Source organism: Epinephelus lanceolatus, chromosome 1 (assembly GCF_041903045.1).
Source record: "Epinephelus lanceolatus isolate andai-2023 chromosome 1, ASM4190304v1, whole genome shotgun sequence".
Lineage (NCBI taxonomy): Eukaryota > Metazoa > Chordata > Actinopteri > Perciformes > Serranidae > Epinephelus > Epinephelus lanceolatus.
This window is the reverse complement of record NC_135734.1, coordinates 43602682-43623298: the sequence shown is the minus strand read 5'-3', so window position 1 is coordinate 43623298 and position 20617 is coordinate 43602682. Positions and strand designations below refer to the sequence as shown.

The 20617-nt window shown below is 40.4% G+C and overlaps 1 protein-coding gene across 2 annotated transcripts in view; it reads left to right on the top strand.

The window, feature by feature from the left end:
- pxk (PX domain containing serine/threonine kinase) overlaps window positions 1–20383 on the top strand; it is a 31348-nt gene extending 10965 nt beyond the window's left edge. The window contains exons 6-19 of one of the 2 annotated variants that reach the window (XM_033627777.2): window positions 765–838; window positions 2507–2581; window positions 4159–4263; window positions 5028–5129; window positions 5269–5430; window positions 5945–6062; window positions 6305–6383; window positions 7719–7767; window positions 7899–7976; window positions 9126–9212; window positions 9518–9581; window positions 10668–10727; window positions 12560–12588; window positions 20016–20382. In XM_033627777.2, the coding sequence (XP_033483668.1) occupies window positions 765–838; window positions 2507–2581; window positions 4159–4263; window positions 5028–5129; window positions 5269–5430; window positions 5945–6062; window positions 6305–6383; window positions 7719–7767; window positions 7899–7976; window positions 9126–9212; window positions 9518–9581; window positions 10668–10727; window positions 12560–12576 (1070 nt within the window). In that variant the 3' untranslated portion in view covers window positions 12577–12588; window positions 20016–20382. Of the gene's footprint in view, window positions 1–764; window positions 839–2506; window positions 2582–4158; window positions 4264–5027; window positions 5130–5268; window positions 5431–5944; window positions 6063–6304; window positions 6384–7718; window positions 7768–7898; window positions 7977–9125; window positions 9213–9517; window positions 9582–10667; window positions 10728–12559; window positions 12589–20015 lie in introns of both variants that reach the window. The other variant, XM_033627776.2, reaches the window with a different exon arrangement.
- Window positions 20384–20617: the final 234 nt, after the last annotated feature.

Genomic DNA, 20617 nt, shown 5'->3' with positions numbered 1-20617 from the left:
ATTGTTCTCTTTACAGGAGAGGAGTTGTTTTAAATGACTGATGACTGTTTCACTCACTCTTAATGTGATCTCAGCCTGAGTATTGATTAATAATCAAATGATTTGAAGGCATTTAAACACAATGAAGTGATTGATGACCACTGTTATCAAATCTCCATTGAAGATGAACTCGGAGACTGTGTGTTGTTGTGAAACCTGTGTGCTGTTGTTATTTATCATCACAGAGCCAATGCGATTATCTGAAGAAAGAAAAGAAAGGAAAGAAAATAAGAGTTGAAATAACCTGATAGAGAAGAGTCACAGTAAACAAAAAGTAAACCTTTAACTTTAAAGTAAGACTGCGTCACTTATGTTGAACAGCGGCCGCTGTGGCTACAAGTAAACATTTTGAAATAAAGCCAAATACTAAAATTCAGCTTAAACTAGTTACTGTTCTGTAACAGCAACACAAGCAGACAAGAGTTGTAAAGTCAGCAAACCGAGTCAGTTATGTCCGGTATACAGTCCGTTACCATAAATGACTAGTCATAACAGTCCAACTAAGGCTGTAGCTGCAAAACCACTGAATGTATTGAACTTAGCAACAGATTGTTTTATTACTTGTGAGAGGAAGTATTTCTTCTTCACTCAAAAGGTACATCGTGTTGCTTTGAGGCAAAATAATGCTGTATATTTAGATAGATGTTACATGCTTCCAATAAGAATTAATGTTTAATTCTTACTGTTGGAGTTACAAATGAAGTGACTTGCTGTTTGCTTTTCAGGCTGGAGGATCAGGAAGAAATACTTCTTAATCAAAAACAAAGAGCAGCCCAAAGAGAGGTATCTGCTGAGCTGGGTGAGTACACTTAGTTCTGCTTGTTGGCTTCAAATATCAGAGATCAAATAAAAACAACAGGTCGAGAAAAATATTCACGAGGAGTGCAGTTTTCAAACCAAATATATATTAAATTACTAGTATATCAAGTCAGAAATGTACGGCAAGTGTGCAATGTAAGACGTTTTGATCTTGGACTTTAAATAGTGTTTTAAGATCATCTAAGTCAGTGGTTCCCAACTGGTGGGTCGAGGTCCAGAAGTGGGTTGCGGGACGATTTTGAACGGACCACAAGTGACTCACAAACATGTCAAGTTTGTAAAAAAATACTTTATTTTTAAGTCCAGAGAATTTCCAGCACAGAGCTTTTATTTTGAAGTGCCGTTTCCTGCTGTAGAGTGAGTGACTAACCGACAGCTACTTGACAGAGACGGTAAACTAGCTCAACGACATGGCCAAACGCAGTTATGATGCTGAATGTATAAAACTGTGGGACCTCGATCTAACTACTAAGGAGAAACCTGGACCCTGTGGCTGGACCAGTTGGGAACCACTGATCTAAGTTATGGTCAAAATGTCCATGATGTTCCAAACATGCATTCTGTGCATGTGTGAGTTGTAATCAATTTTGTTAATATTGATAATCTTTATTGTATTTTGAACCAAAATGTGCTGCCTTGTTTCTGAAGGAATGTAAAGTCCCATCTCCTATCTGATTAAATCAATCAAGCCAGTCAGTCAGTCAATCAATCATTTCTTTGTCACATGAAGTTACACAAGCTACAACTCCAGTGAAATGTGATCCAATCAGCCTCTTTAACTTGTGCACTGTGATTTAGTCTTTTTTTTTTCTTTTTTTTTTTAATTTAAATTTTTTTTTTATGTCGTCTTACATTGTTGGCTGCTGCTTTATAATTGTCCATCCATATATAATCCATCGTTTCTGGTTGTGGAATAATTTAACTGAGGTTTTAAAGTCCTCATTAAGTTAATGATTCATCAATGTAGTAAAATGAAGTATTTTGTAGATATAAACTTGGAGTGCATTTCACATGTCAGCAGCAGGAAGTTATTTTATGCAGCAGTGACTAAGTTCAGAAAACAACACAAACAACAACACATGGAAAAGTTTAACTCCAATTTCTTACTCATCTTTCTCTTAGAGGAGAGAGACATTTAGAAAGAAAGAAAGAAACATTTTCCTCTTAAATTTTTTTCTGACAGTATTCAATTGTTTCCAGGAACGTATCCCACACTGAGTACTTTCCCAAATTCCAGAACAGATTCAAGTTAATTTAAATTCAATCAGATGTAATTGCCAGATGTGAAAGTATTGTTCCATCAGAAGCGACGGATGTGGACAGAGAAATAAAGTCTGTAAACACTCTGATTAAAACCTCAATCATATTTCTGTTCAGCTGACTAAAAGCAGTGTTCTTGGTCTTTTCTTATTTGTGTTTGTTGAATTGAAAACAGATTTAAACGAATTCCATCAGAGCTTGAAATGCACTTCATTTATTAAACAGGATTAAACCTGATTTATTGAAGGAAAAGTACATGACTTAAATTACGTTTGTGTAACTCAAGTTTTTCAGAAGGAAATCTGACGAGAAAATTCACTTTATTAGAATAAGTGCTGAAATCCAAAATAATTAATAATCTGTGTGTATGTGTCTGTGGGTGTTGTAGGTGGACCTGGGGCCTGATAAGTTCCTGTCGGACAAAGACCTGCAGTCAGCCATGAAGCTGCTAACCAGCCTCTCTGTACGTACACAGTGTGTGTGTCTGCATGTGTAGTTATCACTGCCTTACACAGCCAACACAGTAACTACAACTTGGTTCAAACATGGAGATCAGATTCTGACTGTCTGTCATCTATTTTAACATGATGCAACATTATTATGTCATAAAACACAATAATATCTGGTAAAAACAGTGTGTGAAACAGAAAGGATCCAAACTACAGTCACAATACTCTAGTTTGTTAATCCATGGACTGTTGACCTAGTCACTCATTACTCTCCCACTGCACAGAGACAGCTAAAGCCAACATGTCACCTGCAGGTGGTAAGATAGCTACAGCTGAACATAGCTTTGTCCTTCCAGCTGTATTTCCAACTAAGAAACATTGCTAAAAGTCCATCATTTCTCACAATGACTTGAGGACTGTAACCACTGCATTAATCTTCTCAAGGCCTGACTATTGCAACTCTCTCTACCTGGGTGTCGACCAGTCATCTTTGTCTCACCTGGTGCAGAACGCTGCAGCGAGACTCTCTGCATCCCTGCACTGGCTACCTATTAAATACAGGATTGATTTTAAGGTTATTTTATTTGTTTTTAAAGCCACACATGGGCTGGCAGTGGCATCCCAGTATATTGCTGAACTTCTCTGTCCCTATTCCAACTCCTGACCTCTTAGATTCTCAGAACAAGGTCTTATAACTGATCGAGGCTGGTGGGTAAGAGAGATCATGCCTTTGTGGTAGCTGCAACAAAGCTCTGGAATAGGCTTTAACTCTCAGTTAAATGCTCCCCCTTAATTGGGGCTGCTAAGACAAATCCTAAAACGTACATGTTTTCAATGGCCTTTGGTTGTTTATAGTGGTTTTAATATGTAAGTATTTTATCATCTTTTTTTACGTATGTAATTCTTCTTACCGGTATTATACTGCTTTATATTTGTGTGTTATTCTTTTAAAGTAAACTGCGGTTGTTTTTAAAATGTGCTGTATAAATCAACTTGATTTGTCCAAAACTAAATACACAGTTTTTTCCCCGGGTTATTATCTGTAATTGATTAAAAATAAATTTTGAGGGCCGTTGGTGGCTTAGTGGTAGAGCAGGCGCCCCATGTACGAGGCTGTTGCCGCAGTGGCCCGAGTTCGACTCCAGCCTGTGGCCCTTTGCTGCATGTCTCTCCCTCTCTCTCTCCCCCCTTCACACTTCACTATCCTATCAATTAAAGGCAAAAAATGCCCATAAAAAATATCTTTAAAAAATAAATAAATAAATAAATAAATTTTGATTGATATTTGATGGTCATTCGGGTAGTTAGTTCTATGTACATAGTTCCAGATTACCAAATGACGCAGTAGCCAAATCCAGTCATGATTCACAAAAAAAAAAACAACTGCTGGAGCTATTACTGTAATCTCAGCTCTTTGGTCTCGTGGAATTCATCGGATTTGTTGCGATTAAGATACTTTGAAATTACATGTTTAAATCTCTTAATTTATACTGTTTTTATTTCAATATAAATATTAATAGAAGACAGACTAATACCTACTATAATTATGTAAATAATTAAACTCTTCCTCCTTCTCTTCCTCCTCCTGCAGACTCCATATCTGTGTCCGCTGTTGTTCTCCAGCACCAGTGAGTCCTCAGCTCTGCTCATCCGGCCATTCAGTGAGAGAGGCTCTCTAAGGGACCACATCTGTAAGGTACGCTGTGCGTCGGTGGCATAGAAGCGTCACGCTTCAACGGAAGTGCTTACCGGTTGGCTGATGGTCCAGATTTTGAGATATTCGTGTCTTAGATTTACATTTACAGGTGAACGGAAATAATTTGTGCTGCTTGCATCATTGAAATAGTGCATTTTCCCAGAAACAGTGTCTGGATGAACCACAAAACTCATTGAAACTACTTCTTCAGCAGTGGTGGAGGAGTATTCAGATCTTTTGCATGAGTAAAAGTGGCAATATTACAGAGTAAAAGTACTCCATTACAAGTCCTGCACTCAAAACACTACTGAAGTAAAAATATAAAAGTATTAGCATCAAAATATACTTAAAGTACCAAAAGTAAAAGTGCGCATTATGCAGAATAATGTATACTGTACTATTAGATAAGAAATATTAATGTGTTAATCACTTAGATGTTGCAGCTGGTGAGGGTGGAGCTCATTTAAATTAGTTTATACGCTGCTGGGTAGCTTAATTCATCATAACACATCATCATTTATTGGTCGATTTGAAGTTTGTGTGAATAATCTGAATCCACAAAGTACCACATAACAAATGTCAAATAAATGTAGTGGAGTAAAAAGTACAATATGTGCCACCAAAATATAGTTTTGTTCCATATTATTGAAATAATCAAATTAAGTGCCTCAAAACTGTACTTGAGTAAATGTAGTTAGTTACATCCTGCCACTCATTTTGGGTAGAAAGTAGTTCCTATAACAACTGTTGACTGTCTCCTCCAGGTGAAGCCCAGAGAGAGTTACCTGAAGAAGTACTGTAACCCTAAGAAGAGTCAGGGTCTCGAACTGCAGCACATCAAACTGTACGGCCGTCAGATCCTGGAGGTGTGTATGCACACTCACACACACACATACACACAGACACAGACACAGGAAACATATGCAAATATCTAAACCACACACACCACCACCAAGTGTTATTGTCACTTCAGAAGTCTGAGTGTTTGTGTCTGTGTGTGTTCAGGGCCTGAAGCTCCTCCATGATGGCGGTATGTTTTTCGGTCACCTGCACACGTCCAATGTAATTGTGGATGAGGGTGTGTGTCGACTGATGGACGTAGAGAACGGCATGCTGGGAGTTCCGTCAGCGCTGCGACCCGCCTTCACTCAACTCAGGAAGATCAATGTATGTAAACAAGCACTAAATTAAACCAGAATATACGGGGTGATTTTTGTGTGCTGTCTGTCTTTCTTTTGCTTTCCTTGTTTGTTTGTTTATTTTTTATTTATTTTATGTTCTATTTGCGTCCGCTATCTTAAATAACTAGATTAGATGAATGTGTGGAATTAACACATAGTATTTGCTTTCTTCAGCCAGAGTAATGAGAGCAGCAGTTTTGCCTGTGTAGGCTCACTTACTGCATGTCTACACAGTTGGCCCCAGGGCCAGACGTGCCTGTCCTAAAGCTGAGAAAAAAAAGTTGTAAAAATATTTTTGAATAAATAAGTCTGCTGCTGTGAACAACATCTTTAAAAATCCTTCAAATTCTATGTGTGAAAAGTCATCCTGTAATTGTACTAACATACTTTGTTATTGACAGTTTATGATACATGTACATGAGCCAGTTTGTTTAAGTACTGTGTGTGTGTGTGTGTGTGTGTGTGTGTGTGTGTGTGTGTGTGTGTTTGTGTATCTGCAGACCACAGAGAGCATCGACGTGTTCTGTTTTGGACATTTACTGTACGAGATGACGTACGGCCGACCGCCAGACAGCGTCCCCGTCGATCAATACCCCACTGTCCCCTACACCGCTGTAGGTCAGTATAGTAATACACACGCTCACACACACACACACACACACACACACACACACATACAGATTAATGTGAACATACACAGATGCTGTCATGGGTCTTTATTTGGAACATCCTCAAAGACAGTAGGAGGGTCGTCACTTGTGGAAATAAAATATCAGGTTTACTGAAATGTCTCAAAGTGTGTGTATTATTCCCACTGACTGTGCTGTGTTGACTTGTTGTGTGTGTTTGTGTGTGTTCAGTGTCAGTGCTGCAGTCCATCCTGTCCACAGAAGCCTGTAAGAGCGGGATGCCAACAGTGTCGGCGCTCATGCAGACACCGTGAGTTCACCTGTTGTCAGTCTGTGTCCTGTTGTTTTCAGTGAGGTTGATTGATTTGAAGACCACACACACATTAAGGCCCAGTCCCAATTCTCCCCCTTGGCCCTACGCTTAGTTTTGCAGTGCCCTCCACTGAGGAGTGGCCCTTCATAACGCAGCCACAGAGGTAGGGTATGAAATCTTAACCAAGTAAATGGGACACCACTCATTACAACATCAGTAGCTGAAAACGGCACATACATAAGTTAGTTGTCAGCTAAAAGTGATGAATAAACAGTTGAAACAGTTAGCTAAAAATAATTAATAAACGTTGAAATTTAAAGGCTGCATATAAAGATGGACGATCTGACAGAAGTGAAGCTAAAATATCCCTGATACGGTGGCAGCCATGTTGCTCTGGTGACAGAGTCTGCGCAGTACCGATCTCTGCTATATCAAGTTTCCTGCCCATACACCTGTCAGACCAATCATGAGCTACAAACTTAAATGAAAAACGAACACTCGAACAAACAGCAGCGTGAAAAATCTACCTGAAACCATCTTTGGGGAAAATGTATTTGGATGACATTCTATGGATGAAAAAAATTGCTAAAAGTAATGGATCGACAGCTGAAACATCTGACAGGTCTGTTAACACAGTAGCATTTTTCCGTAAAGCTTTTTATAACAATCAAAATAAATATTCCCTTGCTTCTACTTTAAGATTTTGCACCATTATTATTATAAAGATAAACTTAATATTTATGGGCACCTGTAGCAGCCATGTTGCTTGTTGACGTTTAGACTACTGCAGATCACAGAGCATTGTGACCAGGACCACTTTGCCTTTAAGTGCTGTCCTCTTGGATTTTTTATGTTATGACACTCCTGTGAGTTGTTGTGCTTTTAAAATTTCAAATAAAAATCAAATAAAAAATACCCAACGCAGTAGAACTTAAAATAGGGCCAAGGGGTGAAGTGGGATTGGGCCTGAGCCGGCTAAGTCTGAAAATGCACCTTTTTTTATTCATTTTAGTCCTAATTCTACACAAAAACTCAACTTATACTCATCGTATTTGCGGAAAATTTGTTAGCTGTCCATATTACAGTGAACATTATAGACTGGGACCCAGATCAGTTGATTGTAAGTGTAAAAACAGACTAATGTAAGTGGTTTACTGTTGAAAAAAATGTCAGTATCATGCATCCATACAAGAGCAGACATTTGCCAGGTTTATGTACATGAGAAAAGATTCCCTTTAGTACAAATTAGCATCTGGAATATGAAATAGGACATGCTCGGGAACCAGAGCATCATCTTTTTGTAGCTGATGAGTCACAGTTTGTGTTTTGCAGGCTGTTCAGTGACGTCCTGCTCCAGCACTCAGAAAAACTCCAGATCAAGGTGAGGGGCTCAGTTTGATTTTTACTTCTCAGAGTTTGTACATGCGTGTACAAGGTTTGCCCCAGAATATTAACTCTAATAGAAAAAACTAAACATGAAGTAAATATCTAAACCTCCCTTTGCTCCCGCAGGTTCCCAGCAGGCTAAAAGAGGCACTGAAGACGGCGAAGGAGAGTCTGGAGAAGAGGCTGCAGGAGGAGCAGAGAGTGGTAGGTCACTAAATGTCTCATTAAACATTTTTGATTTATATCACTGAGCAGCTCCACTGGAGACATTTGGGAGGTCGTGACCCCTCTTCAAGGCTCCATCAACAAAGTTCCTCTAAGTCTCCATATTTCAAATCAGTGACTCTCTAGATAAGGTGGACACAGTACTTGCTGCGGAAAGGAATTTATTCTGGCTCTTGCAACATTAAAGACTGTGGAAAAACCTTGCAACATAATTTCCCACAACCTTTTCAGGTTGAAAACACAGAAACTCAGTAAACTGACTCCAGTATCAGACAGCAGTGAAACCACAAACTTTACCGCGAGACATACGAAGTGAATGCAGTTTGACTCTCAGAAGCCACATTCATATCTTCTACTGTCTGATGAAACGTCAAACTATGTACTGGTTTAACACGTCCTGGAATCAAAAGCAGCATGCAGGAATCTCCTTTTCTATTTGTTTTTAATTGCATATTACATTCAGTGATATTTTATCTGCTGACTTTTCTGGGTGACATGTCCTGGAATGAAAGCATCTTGACTCTAGTCTTTAGCGGTGACACAAGCACTTTTCAGTGCAGGGCTTATGAAAAGGTCACATAATGCAGCTTGCAGCTGAATATGATGTTTTGTGTTTATAAGGAGGATGATGTCATCATCATCGGCCCCAAATCTCTTATCAAATCCACCCATAACTTCTCCCTCTCCATCAACGGTGGCACTGTGCTCTCCTCCCCCCACATCCATAACCTTAGTGTCATCTTTGATCAAACCCTCTCCTTTGACCAACACATCATACACATCGCCAAAACAGCCTTGTTCCACTTCAGGAACTTCGCCCGCCTCTGTCCATCACTCTCCTTTTCAGCTGCACAGACTCTCATCCACGTATTCATCACTTCTAGACTGAGACAGTCTCCTCTGCAGTTTGTCAGCCATAACACTCAAGAAACTACAGTATATCCAGAACTCAGCTGCTCAACTTCTCACACACTCCCGCCCCCGTGAGCACATCACCCCCCCTCCTTCATAACCTTCACTGACTCCCTATCCCCCAGAATATTCACTTAAAACTCCTCATCATCACTCTCAAAGTTCTCCACAACCTTATTATTATTATTAATAATGTGTATTAATGTTTGTGTGAAGCTCCACCAGCACAGGAGGCTGACCAGAGCTCAGTCTCACCACGGCTCAGAGGAGGAGAGGAAGAGGAGGAAGATTCTGGCGAGGAAGGTAGGCGACAGAGTCTCACACGCAACAGTACAAAGAACCCTAATGAGATCTGAACATCTACATGAACAGTGCCGCTGTGGCTACAACTGGTGGAATATGTTGTTGTTTTGTGTTTGTTTAGAAACCTACAGGAATAGTTTCAACTGATTAAATGTTTTTATGCACATGTCTATTTGGTGTTAGTTCAACGGAGGGTAGCTTTTAAGGGCAGGCGGATTTCAATTCTACAAATAAACAACAAGAGGTACATTTTGTGTAATGTTCGCTACAGTGGAGTTATAATGGAGACGTTTTTGTGTTTGCAGAAGTCCAGGCAGTCGGCTTATGAGAATGAAGAAGACGTCTCTGTAAGAAACAACAACAACTCTGGTAGGTCACTGCTCTTACTGCCCTTGACCAGTACAGATGTTGCATTCATGTGCTCCTTGGATGGTCCTATTTCATCAGTTGCTTTACCTGACCTATTCTGATAAATAACTTCTCTAACTAACCTGGGTCACTCTATGTTCTTCTCCTCTTTCTTTATTATGCATTTAAACAGGATGTCAGATTATGGATGTGAGATCATGATCTCATTTGACCTCAGTACAACATATTATCACACATTCACATTTAGATAACGCATTTTATCAACTCTGGACAACAATCTCACACACACACACACACACACACAAATAGCATCACTATAGTTAAAACAGTTGCAAGTGTTACTGAAGGTTAGAACCAAGAGAGCTTTTAAGTTACTTCGTCGAATGAGAGTTTCTAAGTTCAAACGGTGTTGCAGTTGTGGGTAACAAAAAACAGCCTAACACCATATTACAAATTACATGTGAGCAAAAAATAGACATGCAATATGTGAATTAAACCATCAACCGAACATTTACTTATAACTGCCATATTTCTGCGTATATGACGCCAACTCTGCCACTCATGTACCAACATTTCCACAGACTTTCCTAGTTGTTCTGACTTGAGGGGTTTGTTCACATGAATTTTAAAAGTCAGGAACTCATTTTTTCGATTATTCGAACATCACATGAACGCAGGGTTAACCTTGTCATTTAGTTAGTGAGTTAGCCAGCTAGCTAGTCTTCTGTCCTTACAAATTAGCTAAAGCTAACTGGCTAAAGCTAGTTAGCCACCATTGTCTTATTGGCTGGTGAGTGAAACAAATCTAGCAGGCACTTTCATATTTACCGGCATTTGTCTGGTGCTGATTTCCAACCCTGACTTCAGCTAATTGACCAGGTAGGAAGTGTGTTCATCACTAAATAGTTACTCCATAAATAGTTAGTTAGTTTTTTTGACTGGTCGTTGGACACCTTTTTGGCCAATGAGATGGTTAGTTAGCTGAGTAAAGAGATACACAGGCCAAGGTTTTAGGTAGCTTGTTATCAGCCTGTTAATACAGTTGCTGATGGTGACTAATGTGTCTGTTATTCTGTCTGTGTTCAGGTTCTGGAGCCAGCTCCCCTCCCACATGCCCCTCCTCCCCCACCCCCCCATCCACCACAGGTAGGCCTCACTGTCTGTCTGTATGTCTGTCAGTCTGTCTGTCTTCTCATCTGTCTGTCTTTCTGTCTGGGAAAGGACAGACATTACAGCACCCCCTTGTGATGAGACTTTGCTGTGTTGCGTGGTCTCAGGCTGCTCAGAACAATAACAGCATCTGTATCATTAACTGAATTTCTGCCCTCGAGTTTCATCTAAAATGTGCATGTGTGATTATAAAGACTAATTAATTGACTTGACCTGTTTGTCTCTGTCTCTTCACCTCTTCTCTCATCATGTGATTACCTGGTTATCAGACAGGTATCTGTCTCTGCTGTAACAGTGTGTCTTATTCACTCTGTTGTGTCCTAAGTTAGCTGAAAGCAGGACGGGAAACTCAGATGTTTGATTTTATATTTTAAAGTGTGAGTCTGCTGAGATTCCTATTTTTTCTTACTGACAACAGATTCCATGAAAAGACCAAAACCAACAATGTGTTGGTCCAGCTCTCAATTTTTTGACTTCCCTAATCTGTCAGTGCCATGCCGCCTTAAAGCTCAATTCAGACCAAAGATTCACAAGGAGACAAAATAATTTTACAACGTTGCCGAGAAAAGTTGTAGCAGTGTGAGCTGGCCAGTCTGAGCTCGACTCAAGCTGGCTGGTGGTGTCACCTACAACTCTGCTGGTTAAATCGCTGTCGGCTGGTTTTAGAACATGAAGCACGTCACCTGTTTGAACTGCCAGTTGGCTTGTAGTGGAGTCAAGTCAAGTCAAAATGACCGCAGATGAACGCCATGTTAGCTTGCTGCTGCTCCATCCCCAATGAGCCCTCTGTTTCAGTTCTCACGGTGTGCTAGTATCGGTTAGTGGGCCGCTGTATGTGCTCATGCCCCCACACATACACATTCTCATTGACTGATTAATTGGCGCTGCTTACTTCTATTATTGTAGCGTATTTATTATGAATACAGTCCATCTGATGCTCATTTTGTTTCTGATTTTTGCCATCTAATGGTAGTGAGAGCACAATAAACTAATCCATTAAATAACAAAATGGCTCTCTGCCAAGTCAGTCTGCAGCTGATCCCAACACAAAAATGGACAAGGTCCAAAACCTGATCACATTTCATGGTTGAAACTTGTTTATTTATGATTAATAATGTTTGTAGTTTGATATGACAACAAATTTGAGCAACAAGCTGAGATGCTGTTAATTAGGAAGTACTCATTTGGGGACATTGGGACTTTATTATTGTTGACAGTATTTTGTTTTTTATACTTATCAGGTCCTACTGATCCCAAATAGTGAGGAGAAATTAAAAATGCATGCTGAACAAAAGTTGGGGTCTCAGGTTGAAATACACAGATTTATGCTAGTAGTAAAACAGTAAATAAAAGTATATAAAAGGTAAAGTGAAAGTGTCATATTCCAATAAGAGGATGTTTTTTGGGGACTAGTTTTAGCAGTGGATTAATACACATTGGTTGCTTTCGTGAGTATTTCCAGCAGCAGGTGTGTGTGCTGCTCACTGATGTGTGTTTGAGCTCTGTGGCAGAGAAATACATATTTTACTGGTTATTGTTGATTCTTTATTTGTTTTGGTCTTTTTCATCTGACTTATCGTCAGTAAGAAAAATGCAGAATATCAGCAGACTCGACCTTTACGTTGTTACAACATGCAAACACCAATGTGGCATCAGTTTCCTACCCTGGTATTAGTGTCTCCTCTCCTTATCTCCTCTCTCCTCCTCTCCTCTTTGTCCCGGTGACACTGTGTTAATGCTGATTGGTCCACTGAACAGATAACTGTCATCTCCCTCTCTCTCTTCTTCCTGTGCTGTCTCCACCATAGAGCATGCTCCATTCTGACCGTGTCGTTGGGTAAAGTAAAAGATTTATAATGATGATAATGATGATGATGATAATGAAGGTCACTGGTGGTTTTTAAAGCTGTCGTACACCTTGGCTTCCCGGCAAGCTCCCGGTCACAGAGCTCTGCCTCAGGCTTATCATCTCAAGTGATTTAAAAAACCCTTTAAATTGAGAGAAATTGAATTTAAAAATGGATTAAGTGGGATCATCTGTGTGGATCCAGTGCTGACAGCAGCACAGGTTGAGATAAGAGCTTTCTGTAAACTAACATGTTCAGCTGTTAGCTTCAAAGCTCGTTCTTTAGGTCTGGAGAAGGGTTGAAACTTGTGTCGGTAGGTTTTGCTGTCAGTGATATGAACACAAAATGTTCACAATATGGCCTCACCAGTACTGGATTTTTGTGGCTAATACTAATTGTGATATTTGGAAAATTTGAAAAATCTGATAGCAATATTCAATAGCGTTTATTTATTTGTTTGTTTATTTATTTATTTATTTATCTATTACGTAAATACATGTCATAAACATAAAAACCTGATACAGATCCCTTAAATTTTTTTTATTTCTTTGTTTTGTTGTTTTGTATTTTGTGTTACAAGATACTGAGTGGGAGATTTCAGAGTTTAAAAATTAACCTTAAGTGCTTTCTGGTTAGACAGACTATGTAACGGTTTCACTTCTACTCCCTCATTCAACCAAATTAACCATAGACTGTATATAAAGATGGATGACGCTTCTCCATTTCCTCCCACTGTATAAAAATGAAGCCAAAATATCCCGGACACAGGCGCTGCCATCTTGGGCTGGTGACATCATTTGGAGCCAGAGTCTGTGCAGTGGTGATTGGAGTGTGGAGCCACAGTATCGAGTCCCCAGCCATAGACTCATCCGACCGAATCACGAGTCCATTACAGCTCATGCCATGCCCACTTTTTTGTAGCATCAAATATCTAATTATAACCAAACTTAGAAGAAAAACAGACACCTGAACAAACACCGGCGTGTTAAGAACCGCCTTAAATGACAGAAACCATCTTGGGAAAAATTTATTTGACACTTGCTTTGCTCTTTATAGTTTGGCCCATGTTCCATCCATTAACATGGAGGGGGCTGGGATCATGACTAAGGGTACAGATGAACAAAGAAATTAATATTCACCCCCTTTTAAATTCCATTCAATGCGACCAAAGGGTGATTAAAACATTTGTTTCCAGCAGCAAATCAATTTCGCATCTTCGCATTGCAAAGATTTTAGTGAACTTTGACCAGCGAAGTCGCAGCCTCAACCACTAGTAACAGAGTATGTTTGTATGAGACATAGATGGTTGCTGTGTTTAATCAGCTGATATTGTATAATATTGTTTTAAGTTTAGGTTTTAAGTTTATTTACTTTATTAATCCCCCTGAGGGGAAATTCAATGTTTTCACTCTTGCTTGTCAATTACACAGGTCCAAAAGACACATGCACAAAGTGGAGAGATGTCAGAGTGAGGTGGCTGCCCTTGGTGAGGGGCCCTGAAATTGGCCATGAAAAATACAAACTGACCCAGATGAGAGATGCTGCCTGGCTGGTAGTGTGTCAGGAGACAGGAATGGAACATAAGACATTGACAAATATGCTAATAACATTATATTTCAGCATATTTATCAGCTTGCTGGCTAACATTAGCGTGTGTTACATCATGTGTGACCGTACCCTTATACTGCAGCCAGCCACCAGGGGGTGATCGAGATGTTTTGGCTTCACTCTTTGGGGATTTGTCATGTCGCCCATTTTTTATTATACAGTCTATGATCTCAACTCTAAAACCATCTGCAAGCAGTTTAGTTCAAGAAGCAACGTTGGTCGTCAGCCTATAAACAGTCACTTCAAAGTAACAACACTGAAATTAAAAATCTGAAGAGAAGAAGCTTCCTCTAAGAGTCAAAGAGTCACTGCTTGCCTGGAACAGGGTGTACGCACATCTTTATAAAAACCTCACAATCTACAATGATCTCCAAACCTCACAGACAGTCCAATCCTCCCTGATTCAGTCCAGATGTTCTCATTGGAGATTGTGATCTGTTCGTTCTGTCTGTCTGCCTGGTCAGTCAGTTACAGCATGTCTGTTTGTCTGTCTCTGTTTGTTGTGCTTGTGCCTCTGTGTTTGGGACGGGGGGATCATGGTGAAGAGGTGTCACATTTTTGTTTATTTTTGTTCAGAAGCTTATTTCACTGATATAACTGTTATCTGTTGCTTTGAGCTGTGGGTTATCACTTTCTTTTGCACCCGTACTGTAGGTTTTCCTCCTGGTTTCACAGAGCTGCTCTGCAGTTGACCAAACCCTTCAGTAAATCTTCTACAAGGATTTTGTTTTGTTTAATATTCAGATAATACTTTGTCCACATCATTAAAAGATTGTCTTACAACAGCTTGGCAAAATCAGATTAAACTTTTTTTGCACTCGTTTTGGTTTCTTTACCCTGGCAGGTTTTCATTTTTAGGCACATTAATTACAAATTGTGTGTAATTCACATCACAGCTGGACCATATTGAAGATCTGGGCTCGTATTTATCAAGCCTCTCACAGAAGGAAATCAGTAGCGGGTACTGACTGGCCAAAAATTCTCAGAGGAACATATTTTTGGTCCCAGTTTAACAGCAAGCAGTAAAAGCATTTCATCAACATTCTCAACCAAGAAAACCCTGTCTCTGTTGATATTTAGGAAAACTCCAGGGTGTCGCCAGCAGATGGCCTTCAGGCAAATCCATTGGAGGAAAGAAAGATGTTCAATGATGAAAATGACCTTATGAAAAGATACTGTTACTTCAAAGACTGAATCATTTTTGTAATTGACGTGTGAATTTTCAGAATAGTTTTAATTGATTTATAAGTAAGTAAGTACAATTGATTTATATAGTGTGTAGTTAAAATAGGAATTTGACAGTGAGACGATTTTATATTTTCCAACACCATCACTGTACAGTAAGTAATGCAACATTCATGCTAAATGTGTGATTGGATAGGACTGACAAGAATATGTCACACAGCTGAGTCAAATTTCCTTCTTAACTGTACATAGATTGATTTTCTTAGGGATGTAGTTGCTTGTGTACTCTTACAGCCAGCTATGCAAATAGCTTCTTGGTAGAGGTGTGCATTTATTTAAGCATTATAGTTTTGTATATATTCAATTTCAGTTCAGTTTTATTTATGAAGCCCAATATCACAACTCACACTTTGCCTCAGAGGACTTTAAGCATACGACATCCCTCTTCCAGGATGGACAGACGTGCAGTAGATGTCGTACAGAACAGATCAACATGATAAATTAACAGTAATCCGTATGACACAATGAGACATAAAGAGAGACAGAGACAGAGAGAGAAGCAGGGCAAGCAATAATGACAATAGCTACTATACCATCGATTTTAGTAATAATATAACAATAATAATAGTAGTATTTTGGTAACATATGTTGTAAGTATATATTAATACATGATAGTATATGTATGTGACAATAATTTTCATGTGTACAATAATAGTAGAAGTATGAGTAATAATAACAGCAGCAGTAATCAGCATCAGGCAGGATGCGAGAAGCAGCGTAACCACGACGCACTATCCAGGCGTAGCCACGATTCGAGTTAACATGCCAGACAGTGGAGCACAAAGGCTCCAGAGAAGAAGCCGAGTTAGTGACATGCAGTAATGGGATGTGAATGTTAGCAAATGAAGAAGAATCAACTTTTCAGAATCAGACAAGGAGAGAAGGTGCTCAGTGTATTATAGGAGGTCCCAGCAGACTAGGCCTAAGTCAGCCTAACTAGGGGCTGGTACAAGGCAAGCCTGAGCCAGCCCTAACTATAAGCTTTATCAAAGAGGAAAGTCTTAAGTCTAGTCTTAAATGTGGAGACGGTGTCTGCCTCCCGGACCGAAACAGGAAGATGGTTCCACAGGAGAGGAGCCTGATAGCTGAAGGCTCTGGTCCTGGGTCACTGGTTAAGGTTTTAGCCTAAACACAAAAGCCTACACATGAAGGTGGTTACTATTCTGCATTTCTGCCTCCTACTTCATGTGTAACTCTCAGTCCTACTCAGAGTGATTTAGTCTTAGTGTAACTTTCAGCACAATATCCTTGTGAGATGCTTGATAAATACGGGAACAGACAATTTGTTTTTAGATCGATTTCCTCCCCTCCAGTCTGACATTTTTTTTTTGTCATTTCTACAAAGATATTAATTTGCAGAGACGTGAAAACCTGCTGCAGATAATTGATCACTGTCAACATTTTTTTTTCATAGGTCAGACTCAGGCCTATTTTTTACACCTTCACGGTGGCGTGTACTTCAGACACAGCTTGTAGAAATTGTGCCAGCAGGTGATCGCAGATCTGTCCACAGATTTCACAATTAATCACATTAATTGTGAAATCTGTGGACACAGCTGGACTCTTCTTTAAAACAGGTGATCACAGAGGTGTGGATGTGACTGATGAGTCATCTGAATATTACATGGGGAAAACAATAAGGTCACTGTGGCTGCTAAATGTAATGAAAGTCAGTTTGTCCCACAGCCATCCTGGAGATAATCCGTCACCCCTGCAGGCAGAAGCGCTTCAGTCAATTGTTTAATTATTAAAAACTTGCTTTTAATATGTTTTCTCTCTTCACCACAAAAACAATGTTATTCCACTGAAAATCTGGTCTTCAAACATGCTAAATATCTCCTGCAGTGACGGGCTTCTCCAGGTGTGGTCACCATCTGTCAGACTGACGGATGTCCTTTCATTACGTTGCAGATAATTAATTGTGCGGACAAGCAGAAGGTGGAGTCTGTGGACTCAAGTCACAGCTTTTGGTCTCTGCTTCACCCACATGTTGGAGCACCTCAACGTTTTGCTTCTCTGCCTGTTATCCCTGGGTTTTATTCAGCTTGGGGTGCAAAGCAAAATGGCACAGCTGAAAGAGAATGTACCAGGTTTAGGTTCAATTCACCATCAGTTCAAAGCATGTACAAATGGACCGGGGGGGGGGTTCTGTTGCCATGTGGGTGATGGTGATGGTGAGGTGGAGGTTAGGCTACATTCAGACTGCAAGCACAAGCGGCCCAAATTCATATGTGACTCAGATCTAGGTTTCTCTTTTCATAACAAGTTTGAACACCACAGATCACATGGAATCTGATCTTTTCAATTCTGGGTTCACTTTTGTACGTGCTCCTAAATAAGATACAGGTCTGAGTTTTTGAGATGCAACCTTCGTCTGAACAGTCATATTGGAGCTCTCACGACTTTTACATCACTCACAGATGCGTCCCCTGAACTGAGAGCCTTACCGCTTGTCTTGTCGACAGGTACTGACACAGATGTATTTAAAAGTAGCCTGTGGCGCCATTCACATCACAGTCCCATCACTCCTGACTCACATCCACTAAATTCAGCTCTCTTTCTCCGCGTCCTTGTTATCTGCTCATGAATTTGCTGGCTTCCACTGCACATCAACCTATAAATGAAAGCATAAACACTGACTTGAGTGGTCTCCCTGTTTACTTTACTATGAAAGCGTGCTGCATGTGACGTCTTTGCAACTGTTCTTATGTGCACGCAGGTAAGTTCAGGACCGTGACCAATTCACACTTGAATTTGATTTTGGCTACATTTAAAAAACAATGAGAACAGCCATCCATTTTCAACCACTTATCCAAGGCCGGGGCGTGGTGGCAGCAAGCTGAGCAAAGTACTTCAGACACACCTCTCCCCAGCGACGCTTTCCAGTTTCTCCTGGTGGATCTCAAGGCGTTCCCAGACCAGACAAGATATGTAATCCCTCCAGTGTGTTCTGGGTTTGCCATGGAGCCTCCCACCAGTTGGACGTGCCCGGAACACCTCTAACAGGAGGCGCCAAGGAGACATCCTGAGCAAATGCCTGAACCACCTCAGCTGAACCCTTTCAATATGAAGGAGCAGCGGCTCTGCTCCGAGCTCCCTCTGGATGTCCGAGCTCCTTTCCCTGTCTTTACAGTTGAGCCCAGACACCCTTTGGAGGAAACTCATTTCGGCCACGTGCACCCATGATCTCAGAGCTCATGACCATAGGTGAGGGTTGGGACGTGGATGGACCGGTAAATCGAAAGCTTCACCTTCTGGCTCAGCTCCCTTTTCTCCACGACACCACCGCCAATCCATCTCACGCTCCACTCTACCCTCACTCGTGAACAAGACCCCAAGATACTTGAACCCCTTGGCTTGACTTGTAACTCACGATGGGTACAGCCAAACAAAAAAAAGTCTGACCTACTAATACTCCTACAATAATACTGTGGAAACCTCAAACAGTTGAAACCCTATTGAGCACTAAGGCTTGTAGTCTGAACGTAGCCTGGGAGATTGATGTCACTGCTTGATCAGTACCAAATCAGGTTTCTGGTACGGATCGGGCAGTGACAGTTAAGCTTTGTGAACTTTGGATTTTGGATCATTTTGTTCTGAATATTCGACAACTGTCATTTGATTTAATCTCCAGACAAACAGCTGCTGAGGCTAATAAGGCTTTGCAACAAACCTCAGTAACGTGTTAGTTACTGACCAACATGTGTCTTTCATATCAAAAACTGTTCAGTAATTGAACTGAAAGTTGAAACTGATGGTGGATTGAGTTCAGCCTGGACACTGACCTGCAGGTGCTGGTTTCACAAAGATAAACTCTTTACAGAGACACACAGAACACATCATTAACATTTTTTTTTAAAATAAAGTATTTTTATTAGTAATTGAGTTAAGATATGCAGAGTATTAATAAACGAACACAGAACCAGTAAGGACGAAAAGACGACCCCACCCACCCGTCAACACAAGAACAAACAGTGGAAGCAGACCAGTCAAAGGGAATCCAAAAGAAAAGAAAAATAAAAGTAAAAAAACAATTAAGAATGACAACAAATTAACTTGTGTTATATAAGTAGGGGAGCATTGCGTCTTTCATCACAATTCTTTTGCTTTCATATTTGACACAAAAGTTTAAAATAGTTACAGCAGTGTCTCTTTCCCGGGAATCATGGCGCGGTTACTCAAGATAATCCACAGTCCACTAGGTACAATTTGCTGCAATAAAAATGACTTAAGTGAGATGGACAAACTGAAAACATTATTTTATTATATAGTGCATATGTACGTTTTCTTTTTGGACATAATTTACATTTGATCTTCAACCAATGAGCCAACGTTATTGCGATCTCTCTCGATGCAGACACGTTTTCTCGCCCTCTGCAAGTGTTGAAATTGAAGTGAGAGTTTAATGTGGTCACTCTGTAACTCTGATTAGCCTTTTAATTTTAAAAGTAAAACCAGTTTAACTTTATCTTTGTGTAACCAGCTCCTGTGGAAACTGAACGTCACCTGAAACCAGTGATGTTGTTTTCTTACACTCTTTCCTTTCATTCTCTTTTTTATCCAGGAGCCCAGTCTGCTTGTCCCCCTCCTCCTCCTCCTCCTCCTCCCCCTCCTACGCTGGACTCGTCCTCCTATCCTCCTCCTCCTCCTCTGTCCTCTGATGGAGCTGGAGGAGGTCGCACCGCCTTGCTGAGCTCCATCCAGGCCTTCAGTAAGGGCAAACTGAAGAAGGCAGAGACCGTCGACCGCAGCAAACCCATCATCTGACCCCGCCCACCTCCCCCTCCTGTTCTTGACCAGGAAACCGTCAGTACGGCGACATGACCGACCCTTTGGTTCTGCACTGTGGTCTGGACCAGTTCACGTCGCCACTCCCTGAGATGTGAAAAGGAATCACTAAAAAAAAAAAAAAAAAAAAAAAATCCAAGTACCATTTTAGTTTTTATCGCTATTCCTGCTTTTTTCTGCTTTTAAATTTTTAAAATCTGTTGCTGTGGTTGGAGAGAGTAGAGAGCGGGCGGGGGGAAATAGCTGCCTCAGTTTGCCCTTTAAAAACTCCAGACAGTCGGAGGCACCTGAAGGTTTGATTTCTCTGACTACTTTATCACAAGGAGAGCCACCAGGCTGCATATATAACAAGTTGGAAAACTCAAACTGAGTCTGGTG